Genomic DNA, 18,637 nt, shown 5'->3' on the forward strand with positions numbered 1-18,637 from the left:
TAACAGAAAAATACAAGGCCTGTTTGGGGAGAGTAACCTTTGCCAAGAAAAAGTGACTCTACTGATAATATTTTTTTTCCTAAGGTATTCTGAAGAAAAGAAATGCTGGTTAAAAGGTAACATAAAGGAAGACAGAGTTTTAATAAAATATCACCAATCGTCCAGAAAATCTCATTAAATATAAGTTCTTTAACATTAAAATAATGTATATATTCAAAAATGTTCTGGGAACCCCAAATCCTGCTATGCTTAAAGCAGACCACACTGAAGACAATGCTGGATTCAGAAAAAAATCTCTCAGTGGTGATCTACTTCCCTTTTTTAGATAACAGATCTCTCATCCTCTTGGCCACAAGGATTGTTGTTCCACTCTTCCCTCCTGTGGGATTTTCCTATCTGGCTAGCGCTAAGGGGACTCCTTTTTCTTCTCTGCTACTGAGACCATTCAATTGCATGGAGGAAAGGCAGAGGAAGAAAAGTGAGGAAGGAGAAGGAAAGGAAAGGGAGTGGACAAGGTGAATCGAAGGAAGGAGGGATGATTTATAGTAATGAATTCCTGAATCTTGCTGTTAATGAACTCTGCCCCATCCTTCCTCTATCTGCTATTTGGGTTGTGAACATGACCCTTTTTAAGTTCAAGATGGGTTTTAGCACTTGTAACAGAAGTCATGACTAATATAGTGATATAATGGGAAGAAAACATGCTTAACCAGAAGCAAAAGAGACTTGGTTCTATTATTGATATTACTGACTAGCCAAGTAAACTTTGTTAGTTACTTCTCTGAGTCTCAGTTTCCTCACCTATAATGAATATTAGACACATTTAAGATTGAGAGAACATTCTATAAATGTGTTTCTCTAAACTTCAGAAATATATTTGCTCTTCTAAACTTGCCTGTTATAATATCATCTCTTCAATGTGTAAGACAGTATTTTGAATGCTAGAAAGTTTACAGCAAAATTAAGTCTAAGACAAAAGTAGGTATTTTTTAAGTGTACTGAAATTTACAGGTAAGTCATATTTTTTACTGGTTATTATAGTATCAGAAGTCTACTGTCTGACCTCAACTTTTTCTTCCAAATATTAAGAAATCTAACAGGTGAAGACATAAGTTCAACTGTAGTTTGTGGTAACGTGCCAATTAACTCTGACTTGAAATTTTAGCCACAAGAAGAAAATAATTAAAATTTTTAAAATTTTATCATTATTAGCACTAAACTGGTTTTCAAGTCAATTTTTCAAACGAACATTTATAAAGAAAAATTCCTTACTTTGTAATGGATCGACAAAAAGCTGCCATCTCCTCATTCTGTACTTCAACTTCTTGAAGAAGAGAACTTCCAGTTGGCAAATTACTGGTCCCATTTGGGTCTTTCTGTAACTAAAAGAGTGTTTTTATCTTAACAGTGGAAGATCCACAAAATGCTACATAGCAGCACAGCACAAACACATTTTTATGAAAATATGTACAAAGCTATGGAAGTAAATCATATCAATAACAAATTTTTAAATTATATATTTCTATCTTTGTAAAAGTAATGTCAACTAAGCCTGATTTTAGTTCATTGGTTTTACTTGATCAGTAGTAGAAACAGGATGTACTAGAGTAAGAATGGAAAGACAAAGACCTTTCCATTCCAAATATTCCTAAAATAGACACTTTAGAAATTTTACAACTAAATGAAATTAAAGGACTCTCTGTTTTAAGAAAATGAAGAGATCAAGCCCATTTACGACTCTTCTAATCAGTCAGAAATTCTATATATTCAACTAGGCCCCAAATTCCAAGAAAGAAGATGGTTTTTTATGTAAGAGAATGGGCATTTTCTAGGTTAATAAACGTATACAAACATCCTCACAATCCCTCAAAAGTTAAGTTTACGTCTGGTCAAAAACTGTTTACAGCTTTCAGGGAGATCAATTCACCACCCAAGCATAGCCCAACAGCAGAGTCCATTGAGAGTGTTTTGACACTACATAAAAACACTTGATTTGGGGCAAATTTCAAATATAAATTCTCTTTAAAATTAGAATTGGAACATTCTCAATTCAAAATTCAGTGAGAACAAAGTGCATACATTTCAAGAGCTATAACACTTTTCAGTGACTATGGCACACAAAAAGATTCTTCTTTTTTTTTTTTTTTGAGACAAGGACTCATTCTGTCGCCTAGGCTACAGTGCAGTTGCTCAACAATGGCTCACTGCAGCTTTGACCTCCTGAGGTCATGTGATCCACCTCAGCCTCCCAAATAGCTGGGACTACAGGCATAGGCCACCCCACCTGGCTAATTTTTGTATTTTTTGTAGAGTCGGGGTTTTACCATGTTGCCCAGGATGATCTCAATCTCCTGGGCTCAAGCAAGCAATCTGCCTGCCTCAGCACACAAGATGATTCTGTGTGAGAAAATTAAACTGAAAATTTAGGTCAACAATTCCTTTATGAGTTTCCTTCCTTTAAAACATGTCAGAGCCCTTTCTGCTAGAATGTGATATACACACTTGGAGAAAAAAATAAATACTTCGAGTTCTACAAAAGCACAACTAAAAAGTAACAAGTCTCCTGGGGAAAAGAGAGTTAAGGTGGACTACTGAATATCAATGTAGCCAGGTGTGGTATTGCACACTTGTAGTCCCAGGTACCCAGGAGGCTAAATTAAGAGGGTCAGTTGCGTCCAGAAGTTTGAAGCCAGTGCAAGCAATACAGTGAAACTCCATCTCTCTAAAAATAAAAATAATTTTTTTATATCAACATAACTCTGTAATCAAAGCCCTAACTCAAACAATAACAGGTTCTTATAAAAATAATTGCACAGTTAAATGTCTGCTCCCATTTGCATCTAGCATTACATCCTTTGAAGCCTAAAACTCTGGGGCTCTTGTTTCCTCATTTGAGATATGAATTCTTCAGGACATATGCTTCTAGTCAACAATAATTGCAATGAAGTTAAAAGCACAGTACCACTGTGGGAGGCCGAGGCAGGTGGATCACCTGAGGTCAGGAGTTCAAGACCAGCCTGGCCAACATGGTGAAACCTTGTCTCTACTAAAAATACAAAAATTAGCCAGGCGTGGTGGAAGGCACTTGTAATTCAAACTACTCAGGAGGCTGAAGCGGGAGAACTGATTGAACCTGGGAGGCAGAGGTTGCAGTGAGCCGAGATCGCACCACTGCACTCCAGCCTGGGTGACAAAGTGAGACTCTCTGTCTCAAAAAAAAAATTCAAAGAGAAATGTTTTTGCAGCTTCTTGGTCTGCAAACATTGTTACACCTGACAGATTAATACTGTGGAATGTGAAACTGTTCCTGAAGCCACTCATTTTCACTAATAAGAGGACACTTCTGCAGAATTCTCAGTGTTTTCCTTATATCTTCATAGTGCTAAAGCTTTCTCTTAGGTTGTGAGAAGTTTGTTTCTGATTATTTCAAAAAGTTAATATGCTGGGAAAGATTACGTCTGAACTAATGCTATTTCCCCATTATACTGACATCAGTCTCATAGCTACCTATCACACATCAATCAGTTTGTATTACAGAAGCAACCACTACGAGAGACTATATTACTCTAAAGAATGGGATTTGATATTTCCTAGCAAATCCTCTGGTTTCACACTCCAAATCTGCCACAATCTAATCCAATCTTATTTCCCAGAACTTCCCTAAAGATTTCTATGTTCCAGTTAGCTTGAATCATATCCTGTTCCTATAAAACACAAATCAAGCTATCTTGCCTCTGGACCTTTCCCTTCACCTTCCTCTTAAACTTCCTTCACCACATTCGTCAAAAATCTATTAATTTTTAAAGGTCCAACTGAATGCAACTTCATCGGCAATGCCCTTCATGATTACTCAGTATGAAGGAATTCTTCCCCCCATACTTCTAAGTACTTAGTCTGAACCAAACATCGTATTATTAAATCCTGTTTTATATTTGTCCTAATGTGAAAACTCCTTGAGAACACAAATAGCATTTTGTTGAATTTTGTATTTTTGTATCCAGTTTAGAAGCATTCAGTCATTAGTTCAATGTGAACTTTTGCTCCCCCCAAAACAAGTTAAAATTCACTTACATATAACCAATGAATCTATCATAGAAATCATAAAACATTTAAAAATATAAGACAATATGTAGTTCCTTCAATAACCTTCCGAAAAGAGTAGCAGTCATTTTCATTAATATTTGATTCTATAAAATCAGCCTTTTCTAGGCTGGGCACAATGGTTCACACCTATAATCCCAGCACTTTGGGAAGCCAAGGCAGGAGGATCACTTGAGCACAGGTCCTTGACCAGCCTGGGCATCATAGTGAGACCCTGTCTCTATAAAAGTTTCTTCAAAAAATAGCTGAGTGTGGTGGCATGTGCCTTTAGTCCCAGCTACTAGGGAGGCTGAAGTGGGAAAATCATTTGAATCCCGGAGTTTGAGGCTGCAGTAAGCCATGACTGCATTCTGTACTCCAGCCTGGGTGGCAGAATGAGACCCTGTCTCCAAAAAAAAAAAAAAAAAAAAAACCAAACAAACAAAAAAATCTAAAACTAAAAAATTAAAAAATATATATTTTTAAATATTTAATTTATATTTTTAAATATATACATTTGGGCCAGGAGCGGTGGCTCATGCCTGTAAGCCCAGAATTTTGGGAGGCTGAGGCGGACAGATCACCTGAGGTTAGGAGTTCCAGACCAGCCTGACGCACATGGAGAAAGCCTGTCTCTACTAAAAATGCAAAATAAGCCAGGCCTGGTGGCACATGCCTGTAATCCCAGCTACTTGGGAGGCAGAGGCAGGAGAATCGCTTGAACCCAGGAGGCGGAGGTTACGGTGAGCTGAGATCGCGCCATTGCACTCCAGCCTGGGCAACAAAACCGAGACTCCATCTCAAAAAAAAAAAAAAATACACACACACACACACAAAAAATATATATATAAAATACGTATGTATATATAATATATACTTAGTATATATAATATAAATATATCTAGGAGCACTCATTCATTTATAAACTTATTTATCAAAAAAAGCTCTATTAGGTGGGAACTATTATTACTCCCATTTTATGAAAAAAATGAGGCACAGATAAGTTAATTAACTCACAAGGTCATACAGATAATACAGGCAGAGTGTGAATTTCAACCCAGGCAGTCTGGCTTCAATGTCACATGCTTAATCACCATGCTAATCTGTCTCTCAAAAGAATATGCTTAAAAATCCCTAGAAACACAATGTGAAAAACAACATTGTGACCTTTGTGGGAGCAGTGCTGGGAAAACCTAAAGCTTTGCTGCACCTAAGAATCATCTTTCCCTGAAGAACTGTTCTTCATGTTTTACTTATTTTAAAAACAGATTCTGAATCTCCTTAGGTGGCATTTTAAGATTTTAAAAAAATAATAATTGTTGTATTTTTTGCTGTGTCTCTCATGAATTAGGTCCTTCCTTTTATTCAAGTTATGAGTTTGAATTAACAAAAACTAAATATAATAATTATCTAGTCATATATCAAGGTAATAATAGAATCCGGAAAGTTAACTCAAATGTTTTGTCTGTAAAGGGTAAAAAATAGCTAGGCTGCCAATATTTCACCTCAAACATTAACATTAACAGTTTTGGATTTTTCCCTCTGCTCTCTCTGGAATAAAAAATACATATATTTTACACATATTCCCTTAACCCATACTCCCACCCCACCTCCAAACTCCACACAAACAAACCAAAGCATCAAATCATCTCTTTTCTCCATTGATCTTGCACAGACTTTTCTTCTGTGGCACTCAAGACTTTCTATTTTGTACTGCATTTACACACATTCACATCTTGTCTCCCCTTTCTAGCTCAAGTTCTTTAATGGTGAAGTCTACAAATGATTAATGTGTGCAGTCCTCACATTGCATAACCATGCACACTTTTTAACAAATGAAAGAGATATATGATAATCAATAAGAAAACACCGCCAATGCATTAGCCAATACGTGGAACAAAGAAAGAAGTTTGCACGGGAAGATACAAAGTTCTCTAGCAAATATGTTGTGTTAGAAAACCCATATAGATGATAGGTCATCGTCTAGAAATGTTCTACTCCAGAAATATTCTATTCCAGAGCTAGAGACAAAGATTTAGGGATCATCCAATTTCTGTAATTTTTTACAGGGAACTCTGTCTCTCTCTCTCTCTCTGTTAACTGCTGTCAGCATCCATCAGGATCACTGAGAGAGCAAATTCTCAGTCAGCAGTCTTTGGGTCAAGCTCCATTAAGAGGAAACAGTCTCTCTGGGAAGCTAAGGGAGACATAAGGGCCCGTATCTGTGAGGCACAGAACTGGGACATCTCTTTATTTTCATATATATGGAAAGGCTTATGCAATTATGAGCTGACAAGTCTCCAGATCTGCAGTTGGCAAGCTGGAGACAAAGGAGAGCAATGGTGTAGTTGCAAAACCCAGGAAGGGCCAATGCTTCCATTTTAGTCCAAAGGCAGGAAAAAAATCGATGTTCCACCTTGAAGGCAGTCAGGCAGGAGGAGTTTCCCCTTTACTTTTGGGAGGGTCATTCTTCAACTAATCGGATGAGGCTCACTCACATTAAGCAGGGAATTTGCTTTATCCAGCTGACCAATTCAAACATTAATCTGACCCAAAAACACACTCACAGACATACCCAGAATAATGTCTGATCAGATATCTGGACACCCCCCACGGCCTAGTCAAGCTGAAACATAAAATTAACCATCACAGCATCTCCATCATAGACAGCCAAGGAGTCACATTACTATAAGGGTCTAGATCAGTAGCTTTCAATCTAAGTACATTGGAGCCTCAAGAATAAAGCACTGACCAAGGGAAAACAAGTAAAGCATTATTAAAGACAACCAAGAACAAAACCTTTGGAGGAATGCCTATGTTTAAAGGCTAGACAAAGAAAAAGGAGTCAAAAATCACAGGAAGGGCCGGGCGCAGTGGCTCAAGCCTGTAATCCCAGCACTTTGGGAGGCCGAGACGGGCGGATCACGAGGTCAGGAGATCGAGACCATCCCTGGCTAACAAGGTGAAACCCCGCCTCTACTTCAAAAATAAAAAATCCGGCCGGGCGTGGCGAGCCTGTAGTCCCAGCTACTCGGGAGGCTGAGGCAGGAGAATGGCGGGAACCCGGGAGGCGGAGCTTGCAGTGAGCTGAGATCCGGCCACTGCACTCCAGCCTGGGCGACAGAGTGAGACTCCGTCTCAAAAAAAAAAAAAAAAAAAAAAAAATCACAGGAAGAAAAATAGGAAGTAGATTTACCCAGGGCAACAGAAGTTTCAAGAAAAGGATGTAGTAAATTTTTTTTAAATAAGCAAAAGGGCTAAATGGTGAATATGGTCAAGGGATTGGCAATTCTATAACATAATGAGAATAAGAGGAGGAGAGCAAGAGACTGGAAAGGCAGTGAGTACAAATTCCTTTTTAAAGAGTAATTACTTTAAGGACAGGTGTGGTAGCTCCTATCTGTAATCCTAGCACTTTGGGAGGCAGGTGGATAGCTCTAGTCCAGGAGATGGAAACCAGCCTAGGCAACATAGTGAAACCCATCTCTACACAATATACAAAACTTAGCTAGGTAGGATGGCATGCCCCTGTAGTCCCAGCTACTCAGGAGGCTGAGGCAGGAGGATGGCTTGAGCCCAGGAGACAGAGGTTGCAGTGAGACCAGGTTGTGTCACTGCACTCTAGCCTGGATGACAGAGCAAGACTCTGCCTTAACAAAACAAAACAACAAAAAAAACCAAACAAACAGTAATAACTTTGGGGAAGATAGGAACAAACAGGAACAAGAAAAAGAGTTAAGTTTTGGAAAAGGGAAGGAACATCTCTTCTTTTCAAACCAAAAAGATGAGAGAAATGTGAAGTGAGCAGTTCACACATGGATGGCCTTGACCTCGATTTAAAAGAAAAAAAAGGTAGAGAATTGGCAGAGTAAGTCTGGAGGTTTAAGGAAAGTGGTGGAGGTTTAAAACAATTCACAAAAATTTATCAATAAATACTCTGTAAAGTAGTTACAAGAATATGGGGAAGATTTATACCTATACAAGTTCAAGGTTCATGTCATTATTACCCAGAAATTATATGGAATACACCACCAAGTTTTCAATAAATACACTTTAAACATTAAATACATGTTACTTTTCAGAAGAAAGTTGGTTACATCCTTATTTGGACTTTTTCTCCCCCCAAAGAAACTTATCTGTATTGTTCAAATACACTCAGCCAGAGCAAGAAAATCACATGTCGTTTAACCTTCCCTCTTCTTTAAAATTAATCATAGATGCTTTGCCAACGGGGAAATGTTTATAATGTTAATACAATTAACTTTTAGAAAGAGTTTACAACCACAGAACTTTGCAAAGCCAATTCTATGAAAATAATTCGATCCATTACTAAAATTCTTTGAAATCTGCTCAAGGTATTTAAATTCATAGCTATTAACTAAAAGCCTGATTTAAACTTAAATTGCCAGAAGACACAGTTTTAAGTATTATGTCTTTTACTGGTTTTGGTCACAAAAAAATTGGAACTAAAGTATTTAGAGTATTATTAATAAAACAAAGGACACTAGATGGAAACAGGAAGTAAGCTTGCTGAGTGAGAAGAAAAATACCCTCTGTGTTGAGTTTTCACTACAAAGCATAAAATTCTTACAGGAAATGAACACTTAAGCATGTGAAATAATTATAAAGAATAGGCATTGCAAATTATTTTCCAATAAAAAATATGAGGAAAAAGTTTGTAGAGATGAATGGTGTGTGAAAAATTAAAAGCTCCATGTCAATGAATTGTGCCATGGATTTCCAAAGTCAGCCTATTACCAGTGTTCAGTTTATCTCCCTATTTTGGTCTACATCAAACCAAACTTTATCTTCCTGTACACAAACAAAATGAAATCTTAGCACTAACAAGAAGGCTTAGAACTTTTTTATACAAAAATCCATTCTGGGCCGGGTGCAGTGGTTCACACCTGTCATCCCAGCACTTTGGGAGGCTGAGGTGGGTGGATCACCTGAGGTCACGAGTTCAAGACCAGCCTGACCATAAAGGTGAAACCCCTTTAATACAAAAATTTGCCGGGCGTGGTGGCAGGCACCTGTAATCCCAGCTACTTGGCAGGGAGGTTGAGAGAGGAGAACTGCTTGAACCCGAGACGTGGAGGTTGCACTGAGCCAAGATTGCGTCACTGCACTCCAGCCTGGGTGACAGAGCGAGACTCCGTCTTTAAAAAAAAAAAAAATCCTATCTGTAGCATTTATAACAGGTGCATGCCAAGCCTCTAAGTCATCAAATAATTGTGTTTACAACTGTTAAATTTAGCCTAAACCTGCCTCCTAACACATTTTAAGTTCAGCCTAACAATTTCTCCATGCATAGTGAACTGTAACCTAGCTGGACATGTAAACAAACTGTAACCTACTCTTGTGCCAATCACCAAGTTTCAGCCAATCAAGGGTGGCCAACGGTTCAAAACATATTCAAATAAGGCAAACGTCAGGCCATAACCAATTCAGCTGTTTCTGTACCTCATTTCCATTTTCTGTATATCACTTTCCTTTTCTGACCATAAATCTTCCACCACATGGCTGCACTGGAGTCTCCTTGAACCCATTCTAGTTCAGGGGCTGCCCGATTGTGACCTCTTCTTTGCTGAATTAAACTATGTTAAATATGTCTAAAGTTTTTCTCTTAACACAACCTGAGAGCAACCATCATCAAATGTCTCTTTCTAAGTTCCTTTGTAGATATTTAACCATGAAACCTGTCTCCCTGAATTTTCTTCCCCATTGGTTCTTGTTCTACTTTTTAGGACAATGGATTTTAAAATTAAGCTACTAAACTGAATTCTCAATTCACAGAAAAAAATATATAAACAAATAGGACTTGTTTGGCCAGGCACGGTGGCCCACGCCTATAATCCCAGCACTTTGGGGGACTGAGGTGGGTGGATCGCTTGAGGTCAGGAGTTCGAGACCAGCCTAGTCAACATCGTGTGACCCCCCCCCAACTCTACTAAAAATGCAAAAATTAGCCGGGCGTGGTGGCATGCACCTGTAGTCCCAGTTACTTGGGAAGCTGAGCCAGGAGAATCACTTGAACCTGGGAGGTGGAGGTTGCAGTGCGCCGAGATAGTGGCACTGCACTCCAGAGCCTGAGTGACAGAGCGAGATCCTGTTTCAAACAAACAAACAAAACAAACAAATAAATAGGACTTGTTTAATTTTAAGTTTTTCTTTGTAATGTATTTTAACTTTCAGCCCTTACTACCAGTTATTTCTCTTTGTTTTTTAGAGACAGGGTCTCATTCTATAGCCTTGGCTGAGTACAAGGGCTTTATTATCATAGCTCACTGCAGCCTCAAACTCCTGGGCTTGAGCTCCTCCTACCGCAGCTTCTTGAGTAGCTGGGACTACAGAACAGCTATAGTCCCAGCGTGCGTCACCACACACAGCTTTTTTTTTTTTTTTCCCATAGACACGGGTCTCCCTACATTCCTCAAGTTGGTCTCAAATTCTTGGCCTCAAGCAATCCTCCCACCTGGCCTCCCAAAGCACTGGGTTTACAGACATGAGCCACCACACCTACCCTTCTACCAGTTGTTTCTATTAAAATCTAGCACAGATTGTCATCTAGTGTAACACAAAGTAGTATACTTAATATATTTAACATACTGAAAAAATTAGTATATCAATATTTCATAATAAGAGCACCATGACTTTCAGGTATTCTACTTTCTGAATTGGTTTGAAAATGTATGTCCAAAATACAAAACCTTAAAAAAAAAAAAAAAGTCCACTTCCTCTTCCACATAGCAACTTCCCAAATTTCAACTATTATTTCTGAAAGGGATCTAGTCTAGCCAACTTTATTTCATAGATAAAGAAACTCAGATTCAGTGATTTAACTCCAATTAATACTCTCTTCTTCAGACAAAATACCTCCAACAGTTCCTTAAATGGCATAAGTTCTAGATCCTGAAAACTGTAGTCTTCTCTTTTCAAGACATACTCTAGGCTGGGCACAATGGCTTACACCATAGGGAGACCTCACCTTCACAAAAACTAAAAAAATTAGCTGGGTGTGGTGGCATGTACCTGTAGTCCCAGCTACTCAGGAGGCTGCATTAGAAGAATCACTTGAGCCTGGGAGGTATAGGTTACAGTGAGCCGTGATCACACTGCTGCATTCCACCCTGGGTGAAACAGTGTGAGACCCTGTCTTAAAAAAAAAAAAAAAAAAAGACACACTTCAGTTTCCTTACTGGTGGCCCCTCTTAGGATATACTCAAACAAAATTATTAGATGGGGTTTAATTAGAGTATAATGGGATGATGAACACTTCCTCAGCCATGCTGCAATTAGACTCCCCTAAGACTGGCAAGTACCCTAAGCCACGTCAGTTCTGATAGCACGCTATCAGTAAAGCTGTTGACATGTTACACTGTAGTAATCTAGCTCCAATCTCTGATTGATCCCCTGATCAAGTCATATTATTGCTTACCCAGTTTCTGGCTCATATCTCTCATAATTCATTTGCTTACTACTTTAATCCTTCCCCTATACTTTTTAACTAAGATCTAGGAATGTGTTTCTGCTAAAACTAATCCTGGCTGGCAGCCTAGTTAATTAATTCCTAGAATTTGAGCAACTAGCAGCTCTCTGTAACAACCATGTGACCTGATTACCCAGATCTTGCTGGGCAAACTTCTTCCTATCTTTAGGAAACTACCCATCCTCATTATTCCTCCAAGATACTTTCTGAAAGCACCCCAAATAAGGAAAATATCAAGATGGCACTATGACAAATATTTTAATACATAGGAAAAAATAAATGTAGGGAGACTTACGTGGGTGTCACACCCCTGTCCCACCAAAGGAAAGGGTGGAGAACACATGTGTTGAACTAGAAGTGACCAATCTAAACTAAAAAGGTCAAGCAGGGGCAGGAAGTTGAGTTTTGCAATGAAAGCATTAGCAACCTATGCTTTGGGTTTTGAGCTGAAAAGAAACTGTTCCCAGGGTACTCTATTTTTACACTTTGCTATTTGTCTTGTCATTTTCCCAACCTTGTAGGCTCCTAAAGTATGAAGAAACTTTAAAGTCATCTAGTCAAGAGGTCCCAAATGCAGGTCCAAGGGAGTAACACATTTGCTGCATTAGAATCACTTAGGGAAAGTTTTGCAAAAACTGGTTATCTTCCCCCTGAAATTTCATACTGTCCTTTGGCACCCCTTCCTCCAAATCAGGACTGAGTAGGCCTAAACTCTGTAGGATACGGTGACATATAACTAAATTTGGGAAGCCATTTGAACCATATTTGAATATCTCCTATGACAGGGAACTTACTCCTTCCAAAATAGCATGTTGTATCACCGGAGTTTGAAAACGGGAGGGCTGGCCGGGCGCAGTGGCTCATGACTATAACCCCAGCACGTTGGAAGGCTGAGGCAGACAGATCACCTGAGGTCAGGAGTTTGAGACCAGTCTGACCAGCATGGAGAAACCCCATCTCTACTAAAAATAAAAAATTAGCCGGTCGTGGTGGTGCATGCCTATAATCCCAGCTACTTGGGAGGCTGAGGCAGGAGTATCACTTGAACCCAGTGGCGGAGGTTGCAGTGAGCTGAGATCACGCCATTGCACTCCAGCCTGGGCAACAAGGAGAAACTCTGTCTCAAAAAAGTAAAAAAAAAAAAAAAAAGCTGGGGAGGGCTTTTAGAGTCAGATGGGTTTGAATGTCAGTCCAACTTGTTATCATGGAAATTTTCAAATATACACAAAGTAGAATAATAGACACCCAGGTATCCATCATTGGCTTCAGCAATTATCAACATATAGCCAATCTTGTTTCATCTATAAGCCCTCTAAACCCCAACACCTCACTTGATTTTATTACATTTTAAATTCTACAGTATATATCTCTAAATATGATTCATTTAATTAATTGCAATATCATTATTACACCAAAATATTAACAATAATTCCTTTTAACTTATTTACATCTCAATTTCCTCAACTGTAAAATAGGGATGGGTCATACTCTGGCCTCACAGGATTCTTGTGAGCTTTCTGTCTCAGTGATTAAAAAAAAATGTAGAAGAGTCCTTTGGCTTTGGCAACATATTGGTAAAAAATAATAATAGAGTTCAGTTTGAATACGTACAACATAGATAAAAATCATGTAAGTTCTTGCTTTCCGAATCCCAGTCTTGGAGCTGTGGACAGTAAATAACCCACCTACCCAGAAACCTCAACTTGCTTAAGATGATGACTACAATGCATCTGGAATGGTAATATCAGCTCAGCTGGGACAATCTATTTCTCTCAGTAGGTAAATGACTTTTCAACAATGGGAAGTTCAGAATTTAAGATATAAGGTAATTTATAAACATCTGTGTTAACTTCAAGACAATCTATCGTAGCTACAATGCATTCATTGTGGGGCTCTGCCTTCTCCCAGTGCAAGGGTTGAGCCTAAGCTCAGCTCCCTACAAGACAAGGGGCTTCCTTTTCTTTGATAGCAAGACTAACTTTTCAGAGCCCCAATGTCTTTCTCCAGGTTCAAGGGAGTTGCCCTTCCCAAACAACTCTAAACAGTTGACATCTTAAATCCAGACTACATCTCAAATCCTGATTCCAGGCACTAAACACAGAATTCGTTTCTCTCATGAGAAACCTATAAAATAGAGACCCACAGCTAGGAAGTCATCTGCCTGTTAGAAATTGATCTGAATATGAATCCAGCAGTGACCTGGACCCTGCAGGATGGGAAGATCAGGGGGACCAGTGCCTTCCCCCCACCACCCCTATTTTTTGAGATAGGGTCTTGCTCTGTCGCCCAGGCTCGAGTACAGTGGTGCAATCATGGCTCACAGCAGCCTCAACCTCGTGGTCTCACACGATCCTCCTACCTCAGCCTCCCAAGTAGCTGGGACCACAGGAGTATGCCATCATGCCCGGCTAATTTTTTTTATAATTGTGGTAGAGACAGGTTCTCATTATGTTGCCCAGGCTGGTCTCAAAGTCCTGGGCTCAAGTGATCCTCCCACCTTAGTCTTCCAAAGTGCTGGGATTACAAGCGTGAGTCATCATGCTGTCTAAACCTTCTTAACACCTATTTCTCTTCTTTCCAGACATCCAAATGGTTTTGTTTAAAGTCAACAATTCGGCCAGGCGTGGTGATTCACGCCTATAATCCCAGCACATTGGGAGGCCGAGGTGGGCTGATCACCTAAGGTCAGGAGTTCGAGACCAGCCTGATCAACATGGAGAAACTCTGTCTCTACTAAAAATACAAAATCAGCCGGTGTAGACACATGCTGTAATCCCAGCTACTTAGGAAGCTGAGGCAGGAGAATCGCTTCAACCTGGGAGGTGGAGGTTGCAGTGAGCCAGATTGCACCACTGCACTCCAGACTGGGCAACAAAAGCAAAACTCGGTCTCAAAATAATAATAAATAAAGTCAACAATTCAGCATAAACCGATCCAAATCATGCAAAATCCATCCCTCCTTCCCCATCTAAATGCTAGTTAACTCCCAATGACAAAATAGTAGACAGGTGCTGATCTAATTAGCTGAATGATATAATTCACACTAAAGTGAGAATGAGGCTTAAACATTCCTAGGTTACACAGATAGAAGAGCAAAACACAAATCCGCAATGGTAATATTTCATTCTTCACTTTTATCGATAAAAGTGTTTAAAGGGAGAGTCCTTTAAGTTGCTCTTCTCTCTCTGGGGTTATTTTTTCATTCATTGATTCATGGTTAAAAACAACAAAACAAAATGCATGAGAATTTCCATAATGGGACTAAAAATAAAAATTCCTTATCTGCGTTAAAAAAATAAAAGGAATAAGGAAGAGAAAGAAGGGATCATATGTAATGAGGAGACATGGTCAGACAAATTTAAAATATCTTAAATGCCTCTCAGTGACAGCCAGATCCTTCATTAGAGGCTTTTTATTTACAATCCTGGAAAAATATTAATAGCAAGCAATTTTTCAATTGGCCTAATCACATTTAATCCTTTGCCACACAATCAAAGCACACTTGAGAGCAAAGAAAAAATTCAAAATGAAAAATTTTTTTTTCTTAACAAATTACGTACACAAATATGAACTCTGTTATACTAAATTTCAAAAGTTAGTAAGAAAAGACTATACCTGAAATATATGGCCCTGGGCTTTTGCAAGCTGAGTTGTTCGAATATTTAAAGACTGGCTTCTTGTTACAGTTGCCACAGAAAGGGATTTTCCATTCACCTTTCTTTCAAGATGACAATTTGCTGGCAATCTCTCTTCAAGAAGAACAGCATCCCAAGGATCCTTTGCTAGCAAACTTGAAACATTTTTCTCTTCTTCATGGTCTAATACCTCCACGTTATCCACCTTAGGCTTACTTAGAGGATCCAAATCTAACCAGTCAAATTTACTGATATCCTCAGACTTTGGAGATACCTGTAGACTGCTGACTTTTGAATCTGTTATCTCCAAATCAGTCCTTGCTTTCCCATTTTTTAAAAATTCTGATGTACTAGCTATTTTGTCAAATAGTTTTGCCATGTCAGGACTGACTACTGGACGATAGATAGGTAAGCTTCCTTGTGGATGAAAGGGTGTGGCAGGTGTCAAAGGATATGAGAAATATGGAGATTGTCCCGGAAGACTTAAATATATAGGTTCTGTAGATGGTAAAGTGGGCATTCTTGGATTGAAGCCATTTTGGAATGCAGCCTGTTTACTGTAAGTAGAAGGATAAATAGAAGGTAAAGTATAAGTGGAAGGCCCAGATAATCCAGGTGGCCACTGTCCTCTCTGAATAGTAGGTCTAAAATAGAGCTGTGCTGAAAAGGAAGGGCTCAGAACAGGAGTAGCTGGTAATACAGGTGTTTTTCTAGTCTCAAAACTGTCATCCAGCAATAGTTTCTCAAGTTCAGCTTGGGTGAGCTTTTCTACATCAATATCTGATGCTCTTTTTTGGGAATCTGATTCGGGAAACACCATGAGATCATAATCCTGTTTATTATAAACCTGTGCTTTTTTTCTGGTGCTGCTTGACAACTCAAAGCCTCTCTGATTGTCAGTCACTTGCCTATCCTTTTGCAGTTTTGCTAAAGCTTCTGCTTCCATCTGTAATGCTTCTTCTTTGTCCACATCTTTTGCTCTTGTTGGTTCCGGATGTGAAGATGGACATTCTTTAAATCCGCTGTTGCTGGATATCTGAGCCATGTCCACCAAAAAGATCAAACCTTCCTTCCTCTATTTTTTTCTTGTAGCTTCCAAAATAGCAAGAGCTATACATAAAAATAAACATAACACTCAATTAGATTTCTAAACATAAATATATTTTGTTTGCAACCTACCCCATATGATATAGGACTTAAAGCCACTTAGAAAAATACACTATAAAATAAACAAAAACAGTTGGATGAAATCTGGGTGAAGGAACACTTAACACCTTATACACTGTTGGGTTACAGAAGATGTTCAGATACACATTACTTTAACCCCATTTCCTGACCCAACTGGAAAGCTGGCACAGTAAATTAACTTTCATTTTAGCAGTCACAATGGCTGCCATTAACCAGTGGTACTTCTGGCAGAATTCTTAGCATGAAATGACTTAAGAGCTAGTCACATATTTTCAAAAGTTCAGACAGGGTTTACCGATATGCAGAAATAGCAAGTCAAAATGGTTTTTGATCTTTTGCTATTTGTTAAATTGCTCAAAAGCCAATTAGCAATAAAAACATCCAATACCTAGCTAATAAAATAGGAAACTATTATTTTATCAAAATACTATGTGCAAAACTGATTAAGGTTTAATAATCTTCCAGAAATATTAAAAATGTATAATGTAACATGGATTTGAATAATAAGACAAAAGTGTTAAGGCTTATTAGAAGTTCTGAGGTAATATTTCACTCAAAGATTAAATTACAGCTGAATTGGTCATATAGTTTTAATTACATTTCTATTCTGATTATCTGCAGTTAAATCAATAGTTATAATACCAAAATTTCTCCTTTTCAAAATCCTTAAATATTTTTATTCATGAAAAGAAGATTACTTTGTCATAGATTAGCTTACAAAAATTTATACTCCTCTATTTAAGACAAACACTTAATTCAGACCAAGATTACCCTGTGAAGCAGTATGACCAACTGAAAGGTTGCTTAGCTACTCTGTAACACAGAGCACATTTCCTCCTTCTAAACAATATGATAAAAGGGTTAAATATGGATTCTGGAGTCACATCACCTTAGTTTAAGAAGGTGACCGGCCAGGCGCAGTGGCTCACACCTGTAATCCCAGCATTTTGGGAGGCCAAGATGGGCGGATCACGAGGTCAGCCGATCGAGACCACCCTGGCTAACACAGTGAAACCCCGTCTCTACTAAAAATACAAAAAATTAGCTGGGCGTGGTGGCAGGCGCCTATAGTCCCAGCTACTCAGGAGGCTGAGGCAGGAGAATGGCATGAACCTGGGAGGCAGAGCTTGCAGTGAGCTGAGATCCCGCCACTGCATTCCAGCCTGGGCAACAGAGCAAGACTCCGTCTCAAAAAAAATAAAAAGAAGGTATACAACCTTGGGCAAATGAAAACTTTTCTGTATGTCTTACTTTCCTAATTTTTTAAATAAAAAAGTATCAATCTAAATTAGTATACAAACTAAATGAAATAATACACATAAAAGTGCTTATCATTGGCTTTGGGCATAAGCATTAAATAAATGGTACATATTATTAATCTAATCTGGTTTGTGATACATCTAGTTTAAATACCTAGAAAGCAAGAGAGCTCCTGTTTACATTCTATGGTCTTTCTTTCTAGCAAACACAGTGCTTGTCTACCATATATGCTCAATATATGCGTGATGCAAGGAAGTAGAAAAAAACAAAATAAACTCTAATATAATACAAACAAAAATCGAAGTGTTGAGGTAATACTACACAAACAAAAAAACATTAGTGAGGAGGTCATGAAGAAAGAGGAATTCAAAGGATGTTCTTGGAATGTTCTTGGGGGGTATTATTTTGCAATCCTTCATACAATTATTTTCCCTTCTGTGGTAGACTACAAAGCATGGGCACAATGTATATTTAAAATATGCACACTTTACTGTATGTAAACTTTATATCAAAAGAAAATGCTGTAAATATTGAACTCTTGTTAAATATGCACAAAGTACTTAGAGGAAAGTACTAATGTCTACAATTTGTTGTTCTTGACGTTTAGAGATGGGGGGGTGTGTCTCACTATGTTACCCAGGCTGGTCTTGAACTCCTGGCCTCAAGCGAGCCTCCTGCCTCAGCTGGGATTACAGGCATGATCCACTGTGCCTCGCTCTTACAATTTACTTTGAAATGCATTTTTTTAAAAGATGAATTAATGGACAGCAGAATAGATGGATAAGCTTGAAGAGAGCAGAGATCGCGCCACTGCACTCCAGCCTGGGTGACAGAGCGAGACTCTGTCTCAAAAAAAAAGAAAAATGTTTATAGTAGAATCTAGGTGATACAAATATGAGTGTTCACTTTGAAATTCTTTTAACTTGGTTGCCAAGTCTGAAAATTTTCAAAATAAAAGGCTAGGTAGTAGGGAACAAGAGGAGCA

The 18,637-nt window shown here is 38.6% G+C and overlaps 1 protein-coding gene across 4 annotated transcripts in view; it reads right to left on the reverse strand.

Moving 5' to 3' along the window:
- PIK3C2A (phosphatidylinositol-4-phosphate 3-kinase catalytic subunit type 2 alpha) overlaps window positions 1-18,637 on the reverse strand; it is a 117,163-nt gene that overhangs the window by 64,024 nt on the left and 34,502 nt on the right. For 3 of the 4 annotated variants that reach the window (XM_021925999.2, XM_021925997.2, XM_021925998.2), the window contains 2 exons: window positions 15,185-16,314; window positions 1,273-1,382 (listed from right to left, as the gene is read on the reverse strand). In XM_021925999.2, coding sequence (XP_021781691.2) covers window positions 1,273-1,382; window positions 15,185-16,249 — 1,175 coding nt within the window. In that variant the 5' untranslated portion in view covers window positions 16,250-16,314. Of the gene's footprint in view, window positions 1-1,272; window positions 1,383-15,184; window positions 16,315-18,637 lie in introns of those variants that run through there. The other variant, XM_021926000.2, reaches the window with a different exon arrangement.

The sequence above is a fragment of the Papio anubis genome, chromosome 12, assembly GCF_008728515.1.
Source record: "Papio anubis isolate 15944 chromosome 12, Panubis1.0, whole genome shotgun sequence".
Lineage (NCBI taxonomy): Eukaryota > Metazoa > Chordata > Mammalia > Primates > Cercopithecidae > Papio > Papio anubis.